The following is a 13,571-nucleotide window of genomic DNA, read 5'->3' as shown; positions in this document are numbered from 1 at the left end:
AATTTAAAAAAATCTAAAAATAAAATAAAATAAAATTAAATTAAAAATTAAAAAAAAAACAAAACATACAAGCCGTAACATCCATTCACATTGAATTTTGGTAACGTAGATTTTATTTTTCTCTACTAGTCCTGTGTCTTAATACAATTATAGCATTGATTCTCTTTTAGCAGTAGTTGGATGGGGGTTCATTTTTTATAATTTTTCTTTTTAATTCTTTATTTTAAATTCTGGTTTTTAGGGGCGCCTGAGTGGCTCAGTTGTTAAGTGACTGCTTCGGCTCAGGTCATGATCCCAGGGTCCTGGGATCGAGCCCCGCATTGGGCTCCCTGCTCCGCGGGAAGCCTGCTTCTCCCTCTCCCACTCCCCCTGCTTGTGTTCCCTCTCTCACTGTGTCTCTCTCTGTCAAATAAATAAATAAAATATTAAAAAAAAATTCTGTTTTTTATTCAAGTAAGGGAATTTTTTTATTCTAATGCAGCTCAGATAATCAAATGAACTCAGCAAGGAAATAATGTTTACATTAAAACTCTTCTTTTACTCTGATGAGTGAAAATTTTTCCTTTGTTGTAATCACTTCTGTGATTAAATTATTAGGAAATGAATACAAGGAAAAACTTTTAAAAATTCTAATTAATTTGAATTAAAAATATTTAATAGGGAATGTCTGCTTTTATTATTTTAATGAAAGTTACTCTTATTTCAGAGATGCTAAACACTAAATTATTTTAAGCAAAAGTCTTCTTTATTAATGAATGTTAAATTAGTCTTGTAAAGATGTATTTTGAACTTTGAAAGACGAAGGGTAAAGATTAGGTATAAATGAAATCTCCCTGTACTCCTTAGGAAGGACAGTATAGTTTAGTCTAGAAATGTATTGCAGGGTTTTGTGTGGGGAATAGCTGTACACACCTGAGAATGTGGATGCAAGAAGAGTGTACATCAAAATGCTATTAAAGACAAAATTTAATATTTAGTACTAATTGGAATGTTAGAGACTGTGTGTGTGTGTGTGCGCACACGTGCACATACATGAATAGAGCTTAAACCTGTAACCTGAAGAGCAGAGAGAATGTAGCTTGAAGAAAAGGATTAGAACCTTAAGGACCTATGGGACAATAACAGGTAGCCTGGTCAGTATATATGAGGCCAAATCAGCCATTTATATGCAGTTGAGGATGATTTTTTCATATTTGGTAAATAATGTCTACTTTCTTTTTTTTTTTTTTTAAAGGTTTTATTTATTTGACAGAGACACAGTGAGAGAGGGAACACAAAAAGGGGGGAGTAGGAGAGGGAGAAGCAGGCTCCCCGATGAGCAGGGAGCCCGATGTGGGGCTTGATCCCAGGACCCCGGGATCATGACCTGAGCCGAAGGCAGACGTTTAACGACTGAGCCACCCAGACGCCCCAATAATGTCTACTTTCTATGTCAAATACATATAGTCTGTTTGTGTTGCAACTTAATAGAAGCATGTAAGTTTTGATAAATTAGGCTAAAATTTTGATTCTACTGCCCTATAGTTTTTTGGTATCCTTAAAAATAGTTCCAGGGCGCCTGGGTGGCTCAGTTGGTTAAGCCACTGCCTTCGGCTCAGGTCATGATCCTGGAGTCCCGGGATCGAGTCCCGCATCGGGCTTCCTGCTCGGCAGGGAGTCGGCTTCGTCCTCTGACCCTATCCCCTCTCAGGTGTTCTCTCTCTCTCATTCTCTCTCTCTCAAATAAATAAATAAATAAATAAAAATAAATTAAAAAAAATTGAGATTTAAAAAAAAAAATAGTTCCAGACCTGTCAGACATCTTTTTAAGTCAAAGAAAATAAAGGATTAAACTCAAGGAACAGATACGCAATTAATTGGGATTCAGAAATGGGAGAGCTAGTTCATTCAAGGTATTCCTTTAGAAACTCCATCGAACTGTCCTTCACTTTTTATATCTACCTCTCTTACTTTCCCATCCTGAAGCTGCAGAGCTGTTGGATCATTTGGCATATCTCCAATCTAGTGACGAGATAAGTGCGAATCCAGGGCTGTGGGTTGTCCTACTGTGTCCTTCTTAGTTTCCTAGTAGTTAAATTCTATACTTAAAAGGAAATACTAAATGTGACCACTTTTTATTTGCTTAGAAACATTTTCTCCTTGCCTGCTTTTTCAAAAATATATTTGGGTCACTTACAAGAGGAGAAAGGAGTAGAATTATAATGGTTATGTGCAATGGCATGAGATTGTCTGGAAGCATGAGACCCTTGCCATCAGTTAAGGGTGTCTGGGTAGGTTGGCTTCATAGATTCTCTTTGCTTCCGCTTCTGCATCCTAGAGGTGGAGATACTGTCCACCTCAGAGTCAGATGAAATACTGCATGTAAAGTGTTTTGCACAGAGTATTCATTCAATAACACTGGCTTTTATTTTTTAGGAATCATTCTCATATCATAACTAGACTTTTTCTAGTTGTTATAATAAAAATTCTAGTTATTCTTATCAGGAATCAGCTGTAACTTTAAATATGAAATAAAGGGAAATTCCTCTCTCTTTGGAAATTGCAGACCAATTGAAGTAGTACTTGGCAGAAGTATAAGGAATTGCTATAGGAAAGGAGACATTTTGGAAGATCTGTATTTTGCCAGTGATTAACATGTTTCCTGTTCTTGTATAGGCATTGAAATGGTGTGGAAGAATGATACTATAATCTCACCTTGGAATATCCATTTAATAATAAGTAACAGGGATAAAGTGAAGGAGATTATTAATAATTATGCCTCATTTTAAATTTTATACAGTAGTTCTAGCTTTGAAATGCAAAAGAAAATAGGGGCGCCTAGCTGGCTCCGAAGAGCATGAGACTCTTGATCTCGGTTGTGGGTTCGAGCCCCATATGGGGTGTAGAGATTATGTAAATAAAACTTTAGGAAAAAAGAAACGCAAAAAAATAAAGCACACTTTTTTATATTTGCAGCACCTCGCAGAATCATGTTTACTGTTTATTTTTTCTTAAAAAAAAAAGAACCTTAACAAGCAAAAAGGAAAGGGTGATAAAGAGCATATAGCAAAAACATTAAACTTCACTCAAAAGAATGATAATATTCAGAACTTCTTGTAAGTTATGAATTACTTCTTTGTCATAGAAATAGGTCATAATATATTGTAACAACATCTATATCAATCTGATGCTGTCTCTTCAAATTGAGTCCTTTTTTTTTTTCATTCAAAAGACTAACCTACTATGACCTTGTAGGTTCAGGATAAATTCCGACTAGACCTGTCTGATGAAGAGGCAGTACATTACATGCAGAGTCTGATCGATGAAAGTGTCCATGCTCTCTTTGCTGCAGTGGTAGAACAGATTCACAAGTTTGCCCAGGTAAGTTCTCTGAAGGCAGTGCAATTGCCTTCCAGCTTTTCCATGTCCTACCCCAGAGTCCTCAGAGAGCCATGCTTTTCTCCTGCTAATGATGTCTTCTCTGCATTTTATCAAGCCTTTTTGACATCAGCCAGCTGATGTGAATGTGTTGCATACATTATTAGCTCTAAAACATCCCACTTAAATTTTCAGTTGTAAACTAAATTGTGCAGTGTCAGCATAGGTATATCTGTCCTTTGTAGTTAGTGGTGATTGTAAATCTTTCCTGAGAATGGTCTTGGGTCTAATGGAGGCCTTGGCGAGTGAGACTTGAACACTTTCTGGGTTTTGACAAATGGTGAAATGCTAGGAAAGGAGTTTAGAAGCTGAAAAAAGCTGTGCATACCACACACTGAAAAGGTCTATCTGTAGACTTACTGTTAGTAGAATCTTGCATGCAAATGTCTGAGGGAGACCTTTTCACACTAGCCTATGGTGGTAAACCTCAGGTTTAAAACCTGGTTTAATTATGAATTTCATAATGAGGATGATTATGAAAATGGTGAGCAAACAGAAAAATTAGACCTCTTTCCCTCCCACACACTCACACTCTTCTCCTTGCACACACCTTCCTGATTTTGCATATCCTGTTAATAATTTTACTAATCACCCAAGCTCAGAGCATGTCTGCTTTGCCTTCTCCTTCACCCAATACCACTGTCACCAAGCCTTGTCAGTCTTTTTAGTTTAACCATTTCTTTAATTATCCTTTTCAATCATTTTCTGACTACTAATATTTTAATCCATTTTTTGTTCTTTAATATATCTTGGATAACTAAAACCCTTTATAATTCTTCTGTTTTAGTTTTTTTTTCCTCTGAGCATTTTTTATCCTTCTAAATATCCCAGTCAGTTATATTTTCACAAAATAATGTTTCACCTTGTCCTTTTTATTTTTTTAAATTTCAGTGTGCACAATGTTTCCCCATTGCCTAACAGTGAAGTCCAATCTCTGGTAGCCCAAGGCCTTCCAGAATATTGTATTCCAACCTACTTTCCAAGGTGTTTCCCTAATACTCTCTCTGCATATTTTCTTTTCTGTCTCTGTGATTACTTTGCAGCTGCCATTTCTTCAGCATAGAACATCCATCTTCTTAACAATGAATCTTTCGTAAACTTCTGCTTACCAAATCCAAGCTGTCCTCCAAGATCTATTCTTAATGCCACTTTGATTGATCTTCCTCTGGATATTTATAGTACTTTTACCTTTATTATGAGTTGCACTTATATTTTGCTTTCTATTATAGATGCTTGAGGATACTTGTCTTATAACTCCTAAAATACAAACTTCTTGAAGACGAAGCTATATCTGTTACTCACCTATTAGCACAGTGCCTTATCTACTTAAAAAATACCCAAGAGACATAAGGGAGTTTCTTCCTGTAAATGTTAGCTTATCCTCTTTTTCTGGCTTAACAAAAAGTTTCTTCTCCCAGAACACCAGTTTGGGTCATATTTTATTGCTAGGACCAATCAGGGTCTGCTTCCCAGGTTATTAAATCCTAACCAGTCACTTCTCAGGAGAATAAACCATCCCAGATGGTACATGATTTGTCTAGCTAATGGTAGATCTGAGTTTCCATATAGCACAGTAGAGTATTTTGGAGCAATAGGGGATAGAAACCCAGAATGGGATAATGACTTCGCTAATGTCATGTGACTAACAAGGGACGGAACCAAGACTTGAACCCAAATCTTTTGACTCCCATATCGTTCTCTTGTCAGTGTCTTGCATACCGCTATATTATGAGTTACTGAAACTTTCCCTAGCACAGCCCTCACAATCCAGTTACTTTCTCTCTCCCTTTCGTATGTACACCCTTTTTTTTCTTTTTAAAAACTCAAATAGTTGTAACATGCTTGAGGTTAGAAACTTTTAACTTCTCTGTCTTTGCATTTCCTTCAGAGTTGGCTATTTATATTTCATTTTGCTCTATCCTTATCTATAGCTGAACAAATTTCTCTCCTTCAGGAGTTTTCCTTCCTGCATACTTCAAGTTTCTCAGTTTTCTCCTTTAGTTTCCTGGGCATTTACCGTATAATAGAGCCAAAACTCCACACTTAAAATCAATGCTGCTGCCTGACACCTCATTTCAGATTATCTGTAGCTGTTTGACAAACCTGAACTCACTAGTTTAAAAAACAATAATGAGTTATTACTTCTTATGATTGATTCTCCAGTCAGGATTTCAGCCAGAGCCCAGCCACATGGCTCTTTTGTTTCCTGTTATGTCAGGTGGGTTCACTCATTCAGCTGTGTTCAGCTGGGGATTGGGTTTGTCTGAAGGGTCCAAAAGGTTTCACACATCTACACTTTGGTGCTGCTCCAGACGGCCTGTGTCTGCTGCTCTCGCTATTCCGACTCTACCCAGGGCTGCCGTTCTCCTGCATGGCGACAGCTGCCCCCCAAGGAATGTGAAAGTGGGGGCAGCAGGCCTCTTAGAGCAGGTCAGAAGGCCAGCCCTGACTCTCAGGGACAAGAGAAGTGTGTACTCTGGAGGAGAGGGATTAAGTGTGGCATCTTTGAAGACTTAACTGCCACACATCTGATACACTCTAGCTTAAAGTTTGATCTTTCAAGCAAGTTCTATAAATGTACTTTTGGTATACTTTATTTATTATTATTATTTTTTTAAAAGATTTTATTAACCTATTTGAGAGAGAGAAATGAGTGAGCCAGAGAGAGAGAGAGCAGGAGCAGGGGGAGGAGGAGAGGGAGAAACAGACTCACCACTGAGTAGGGATCCCCATGTGGACCTTGATCCCAGGACCCTGAGGTCATGACCTGAGCTGAAGGCAGATGCTTAACTGCCTGAGGCACCCAGGCACCCCTGAACTAGTAGTATACTTTAGTTTTGAAATTGTGTTGTCAATTTGCAAGAGAGAGAGAGTGCCTGGGGCTGGGAGGGGAGGGGCAGAGGGAGAGGGAGAGAGAGAGAATTTAAGCAGACTCCCTGCTGAGAAGGGAGCCTGATGTGGGGCTGGATCTCATGACCTCGAAACCATGACCTGAGCTGGAATCAAGAGTTGGAGGCTTAACTTACTGAGCTACCCAGGTGCCCCAGAAGGACTATTTTTCTTAATTCCCTGTATGAAAAATAGAGGAGAGAAAAAGCTAGATAAAAAAGGGACCACATTCTTATTTGGGGGAGGTAGTAACAGAGGGACCTTTCTTTACCAATGTCTCTGGGCCTCAGTTTCCACATCTGTAAAGTGATTGGTATTGAGATAAAAACTAATATAAATTTAATCTATTGTCAGAGATACACAAAGGTTAATTGCTTTCCATATATAAAGCTTATATTGACTATTGCAAAGACTGAAAATAAATGAAACCCGCAGCACCGATGGTTAAATTACAAAGGTTGTTTAGAACCAAGAGTTAATGCATGTACCTTTTCTATTCACAGAGAAAATATGAATATGGCCAATAAATTGGTAATAGCGGTGGATGTACTCTTAGACTTGGGAAAGATAATTTTATAAGCATGAACTAACAGGATTATATTTCTTGGAAAGAAATATTAAGTCTTTCTTGGGTTTCTGTTTTTTAGTTCTTTAGTAAAATGGTAGATAAGAAATCCTGGATAAATAGTTACTGTAAATTACTTTGCTTCATTGTTACAAACTCTTTTGGACTAGGATAGATTCTTGATAACAAAATAGTATTATTATCTAAAACCAAGGCCATAAAGGGGTGCCTGGGTGGCTCAGTTGGTTAATCATCTGCCTTTGGCTCAGGTCATGATCCCAGGGTCCTGGGACTGAGTCCCGCATCGGGCCTCTCCCTCTGCCTGCCACTCCTCCTGCTTGTGCCCTCTCTCTCTCTGTCAAATAAATAAATAAAATCTTAAAAAAAAAAAAAAATAAAATCAAGGCCATAGCAGCATGAATATGAATTAAGAGCAAATATCTGGATGGCTCCAGCAATGTAAAGACCACCAGCGTCATCCTAGACAGGTAATAGTAGAGACTTAATACAGCATGGATATTTATGTAGACAAAATTTTATAGATCATATCTCAGCGCTCCATTTTACAATGAGAGATAATCGTGTCTGGGACAACAATAACCTTATTTATTTGAACTTTGTATTTCATACAGTGCTTCACTGTTTTTTAACGTTATATAATCTTTACTATAACCACAAAAATGAGTTTTAACATTCTCCCCTCTTAGAGATGAGAGGGCTGAGCCACATAAAAAGTTGTTTCCTAGCTTATCAAATTCAAGTCTTTACCAGAATATCCCACGATATTCTACATCCTAAGAAATGAACTTGAAAAATGCTCATGCTATCTTAGGTTTCCTTAAATATGTCACCTCTGCCTATACTCATTACCTGTTACTATACTCTTGTGCAACTGAAACAATATCAAAATCAGAGTAACCCAAGGATGTTTAATGTCATTGGAATTTGTTTAGGCATTGAAGGTTACAAAAGATACTAAGTACGGTTTTAACTTCATCTAAGTCTTTTCAAATTATGAAATTATAGCAGCATAGCTATTTTTCTTTTTAAAGATTTTATTATTTTATTTTAGAGATAGCAAGCAAGCAAGTGAGCATAGGAGGAGGGACAGAGGGAGAGGGACAAGCAGACTCTGTGCTGAGCACAGAGCCCAATGCGGGGCTCAATCCCAGGACCCTGAGATCATGACCTGAGTCAAAATCAAGAATTAGACAATTAACTGACTGAGCCATCCAGACACCCTGAAGCATAGCTATTTCTTAACTAATCTCTGAAGTTTATTTTCTCTTTGAAACTCACACTTCTAAATGCTGTATATTTTCTAAGTAGTGACTATTTATTTTCTAAGTAATACTTAGAATAAATGACATGCACGTGCAAATCCAGATGACCAACATCTGGTTTTTTTGGTCACTCATAACATTTACAATAAGGATGTATACTGCTAATTGATTTAGGCTAATTTTAGTGCATTCCTATTAATCACTGTGGATTATAGGACAATTTTCTAAAAATGGAGGTAAACTGATTGATACATGTTAACAAAAATTATAGTTGTTTCAGCAAAAAAGAAAGTATAGTCTAAAAGAAGACTACAGAACTGCCACATATAACTGTTACGTTGCAATACTGAAAAGACTTATTTTCTTCGATCATACCATTCCTTAGGAAGGGTAGAGATTAAACACTGCAATATTCGTTGCCTAGCAACACCAACCTATTAGTGATACAAATTTTCCACAGAAAAACACTTTTATTTAGGTCATTGTCTTTGAGATTGCATCATCAGAACTCTTGTCCCCACTGAAATGATCTTTAAAGGGCTTTCTAGGCACAGAAAGGTAGAGGTCACTTAGTTTGGGTCACTTACTGCTCTAAAACTAGCCTTTGGATGGTAATCTATCATGCAACAGCCCGCTTCTTCCCTGTTTCTGCTTTGTCCTGTCTTTCTCTCTCTCTACTGATTGATGATAAAGGGCTGGAGAGTGAGGTGTGGTTTCCATTCATCTTAGTACATATTAATCTAATTAACTAATCTTGGTAGATTAACCAGGGTTAGAGATATATTTTTTGTAGACCGAGAGTTAAAACATAAGAACAGATGGTGTTCACAAAGTTTACCCAAGTTCCAGCTCAAGATACTGAGAACACGTTACTGCTTTACATTTGGCAAGAATCCTTAATTAGCCCCCGTGGTGTTCAAGGGGGAAAAGCACAGGTCCAAGCAGAGGGGCACATGAATGTGCAGTCATATATTATGTGCCTTTAACTGAAGAGAATTCAACTATATATACTTGTGGTGATTTAAAAAAGATAAAAAAAAAAAAACACAATGAAAGGAGACAAACAATGTGGTTATTCTGCCTGATGTTTTTCCTGAACAGCATATGTCCTAATAAATGTGAGAGGAGCTCCTTCAGGGATGTTTCAGATCCCAGGTGTCTCCCATGACATGACATCTTGCCATGCTGAATGTGATTCCAGTTATCGAGGATTCTTGTTGTTTTGTACAACGAGGCTTCTAAGTGCAGGCCATCCATCTGCCCCATCTGCTGCTCAAAAAACCAAGTTTTTTTTGCATCAGTATTAAGGGAAAAGCTTCCTGTTCTGAACTTTTGGAGAGATGACTATATAGAATGTGTTGCCTTCTGACGGCTTTTTTCGAGTAATTTTGTTTATGTTCCTGTTTTACCTTTATGTGCTGACCCTAACACCTCAACCCCATGTAGTATGTTTGCACTGTAACTATTCTACTCTCTGATCTACTTTGAGAGCTCATAGATGCAAAAGATGCCCTAGGAGAAGAGAATAGAGTGTCATTTCTGAGTTTATGTTATATGGATCTTATTTTACCATTAGGAATAAAAAACAGCAGTGTAAAATATTTAATTGAACAAAACAAAAAAGTATTGAATTCTTTAGCCAAAGAGAAATTTTTCTCAAAAACCAAGCTTTTTTTTTTTTTAATTTAGTAAATAATTCTCTAAAGATGTAGATGATTCCCAGACCAGTGGCTTGAATAAATAACTATTACAATACCAGTATATCATACAAAAGTATTTTGTATCATTTTGTGTCCCAGATCTATTCCTAATTTATCTGAATTATCCTAGGAGGAATAAAAATTAACAACAACAAAAAACCAATAATAATAGTAATAATTGCAGCCTATTGAACACTTATATGTGCCAGAAATACGTAAAGAGCTTTCTCTGCATCACCTTGTTTAATCCTCACCCCTGTGAAGTGGGTAGATCACCAGGCCTGTTTTACAGAAGAGAAAACCAAGGCTGAGATTAAATAACTCATGGTGTCAGAGCTAATAGAGGACAAAAGTCCAGATTCAGACCCAGGCCCTAGGTTGTAGAAATAGACAGTAGTTTCTAAATCATGTTTTTCTTGATATATATATTTAAGCTTTAATTTATTAGAGATGAGTGGATTTTGGTGTGAGTAGCGAGTTTTAAAAAGTATACTTGTAAATTGAAAAAAATGATCTTTTAGCTTTTCTCTCCTTAATGTTTCATCCACCCCCAAAAGAAAAAAGAAAAAAAAAAAATCAGTTGTGCAAACAACCAAGAGAGTGTGATCTAAAAAGGAGTCATTGGGAACAGTTAATCCCAGATAAATATGATAAATGTGGGATAACATTTATTTTGCACATTGGCCACAAGCCAGTCTTGAATTTTATTGACGGCCGCGTGCTCTCAGGTCCCTCTGCAGTCCGCCAACACTGCCGTGTGAGTAGCTGGTAGAACCAGGCACGTTTAAAAACATCATACAGGCACTTGGGACATTACAAATGTTTTAAAGTCTACAGAGTAATTACTGTAATAGCAGCAGTCAGCAGAATGCCCCATAATTTTCAGCTAAAATGTCCTGCAGTTTATTTTTTATCTGTAGAAATTTAATTTCCTTGTCTTCTGTGGGGCAAGTTTTCAGTCACAAGTATAATCCACCGTAAGATTTGTCCGTTTGCTTCATTAACTGCTTTTAGGAAGGTTAGTTGTCATACTGTTGTTTTCCTGCCCCTCTGTTGTATCAGACCCTTTTATATAAATTCATCAGATGTACAGGGAGTTGAACATTTTGGGACTGACTCTGCTACATAGTATTACTGATTTTTTCCCCCGCAGACAGACGCTCAGAAGTATTCAGGCGATCTATTAGAGACCGTCTGTTCCATAGCAGTGTTTCTCCCACACATACAAACATACTTATCCACGTGTGTGGTTTTCCTCGTTTCCAGGATATTTAGACTTCCTAGCATGTCTGTGAGGACCCTCCACAGTTTGGCGCTAACCCGCATTTTCAACTTTAATCATCTTCCACCAGCCTACAAAAAGAGCCTTCTTTGTAGCTCTGCTGATTTACCCCCATGGCAGTTTCTCATACCGAATATTTTCCCTCAAGCCCCCACAAACAGTCCACCTTTGCTTGTTGTCTGGAATGAGTTCCCTACCCATTGCCTAACTTTTGAATGTGCTTGTGTGTATATGAGTGGTGACCCTGTTTTTGTCTTCAGGCTTTTTTTATCTCGAGTATCCTGGGGACTCTCACAGAACCTGAGCTGTTCTGGCACATAGTAGGCGCCAAATAAACGTATTGATTTTATATAAGTGCCAGGGACCATTTGAGAAGTTTATTTTTATTTCCTCTGATGTTGTCACCTAGAAGATATTTAAACAGCTTCTTAAATCAGAAATTACATTCCTCTTAAAAGCATTAAGGCTGAATCTTACCATATTCTTGCTAGAATCATCACTTTAAATTTTATCAGATTAAAATCAGTCAACATCTTTTACATTTTTATACATATTCGTGAATGTACACACACACCCACAAGTATTTGTCAGTGAGGTTTTTTTTTTTTTTCCCTTCATGTTTTTTTCTTAGAGTGATAATGAGGTGAAGTTCACGGAAACAAAATTATGTTGCCCATGTCCAGCATTTTTATTTCCTCCAAGATACTGCCTATATATATATGGCTCATGAGTTATGGATGACTCAGTTATGTTCACCCAAACAATCAAGAGTTGTCCATCCTGGGCGCCTGGGTGGCTCAGTCGGTTAAGCGACTGCCTTTGGCTCAGGTCATGATCCCAGGGTCCTGGGATCGAGCCCCACATTGGGCTCCCCCTGCTCTGTGGGGCACCTGCTTCTCCCTCTCCCTCTGCCTGCCACTCCCCCTGCTTGTGCACACTCTCTCTTCCTCTCTCTCTCTGTCAAATAAATAAATAAAATCTTAAAAAAAAAGAGTTGTCTGTATTGAGAAAGTGGTGACTGACAGCATCTGTACATGTTAAAGACAACCATTAATTGCAGATTATTTTTGTATTATCTAGCTCTCAGAAGTAATGGGTAGCATTCTCTGAATTTCACTGAATGCTAATTTTGAGAGATAATGAAGAGAGGTGCAGTGTCACACATCTCTTTATAAGCAATATCTGAGGTAACTGTGAGGGTGCCTAGCACAAAATAGGTACTAAAAACATGGGTTTCTTTCCCCTTGATATTTTAATATCAAACACTGTTAATGTGTTGGCCCCCACACAACTCCTGACTGGGCTTCCTTGTTCTTTCAGGAGTACTGTCTTTGATTTGATTCCAGATCAGTTCTGGAATGAAGTGGGTGCACTCTGTGGAATAAGCTACAGCTTTTTAGTCACTAAAAATATCATGCCAAGAACTAAGCCATTTCTTAAAACTGTAAACTCTGTTGTTTATTTTTCTTTGTGAAATTGAAGTTAATTGCTTTCTACTTGTTTATCTGTTTTTGATTTTTGTAGTACTGGAGAAAATGAAACTGGACTCGGCACATCAGGATGTTTGGCTCTGTAAGAAAACTACTTTAGAAGCAACCTCTGTATAAGGAAGACTTCAGAGTAACAAGGAAGAGAACATTTGATCTTCAAGATACCATATATCCTAAATGTTACATGGTGCCTGAATTCAGTTTCTTTGGATGTCATTGCTTAAATACGGTCTTGAAGGGTTTGTTTTGAAATACTGTATACATTTATTTTCAAATGTACACATTGTTAATAAGCTAAGAAGTGAGAAATTTATTCCAGGATCATGTACATATTATGAGAGCTCTGGAAGAATTTTATGTTGAAATAGTAAAACATTTTAGTCTTTGAGTTTGAAATGTCCTTTTTTTTTTTTTTTTTTAAATCATCTCTTCACATCAGGACAGTAGTTATGAACTTGGATTGTCTCAGTCAAGGCTTTTTTGGTTTGTCTCTCCCTCCCCCCTTTCCCTCTCTTTTTCCTCACATTCATGTTTGTTTTTGCCTAAGCTGCAATACTTAAAGTTTTACATATTGTGGCTCATTCTTTTACAGTTCAGCAATTACTACATATACTTCAAATATGACAGTCATTTTCTCTCACTTTTAATTATATATCTTATTTGAAAACTATGGTTAGTTTACAGTTCTCCTACCTTGTAAGTACATAAAGCAGGATATGCATATGTAGCCATCTGAATTACTGGCCAAAAGGTCATAATGACAGCAGCTTTCAGTGTTGAGCCCAAGATATTTTTACATATACATGTAAGCATAAATTGTCTTTCTGCAATAAATACATTTTTGATGCAAACTTACTTTTCAAAAGGTTTTTGAAATACCTTTACTAGACCTGCTAGTGTAATATATCCTTTCTGATTTAAGCAAAATGATTTCTTGTCTTTTAA

The 13,571-nt window shown here is 37.2% G+C and overlaps 1 protein-coding gene across 2 annotated transcripts in view; it reads left to right on the top strand.

The window, feature by feature from the left end:
• The window catches only part of PIK3C3 (phosphatidylinositol 3-kinase catalytic subunit type 3), a 143,133-nt gene extending 130,111 nt beyond the window's left edge, over nucleotides 1-13,022 (top strand). The window contains exons 24-25 of one of the 2 annotated variants that reach the window (XR_004677653.1): nucleotides 2,956-3,095; nucleotides 3,235-3,325. Coding sequence is in view for 1 of the 2 variants with exons in the window: in XM_034996117.1 (XP_034852008.1) it covers nucleotides 3,235-3,360; nucleotides 12,661-12,675 (141 nt within the window). In the remaining variant the exon portion in view is untranslated. Of the gene's footprint in view, nucleotides 1-2,955; nucleotides 3,096-3,234; nucleotides 3,361-12,660 lie in introns of those variants that run through there. The other variant, XM_034996117.1, reaches the window with a different exon arrangement.
• The last annotated feature ends 549 nt before the right edge of the window (nucleotides 13,023-13,571 follow it).

Source organism: Mirounga leonina, unplaced genomic scaffold, assembly GCF_011800145.1.
Source record: "Mirounga leonina isolate KUSES-001 unplaced genomic scaffold, KU_Mleo_1.0 Mir_93, whole genome shotgun sequence".
Taxonomy (NCBI): Eukaryota; Metazoa; Chordata; class Mammalia; order Carnivora; family Phocidae; genus Mirounga; species Mirounga leonina.
The sequence above is the reverse complement of the archived record's forward strand: the minus strand, read 5'-3'. Positions and strand labels throughout refer to the sequence as shown.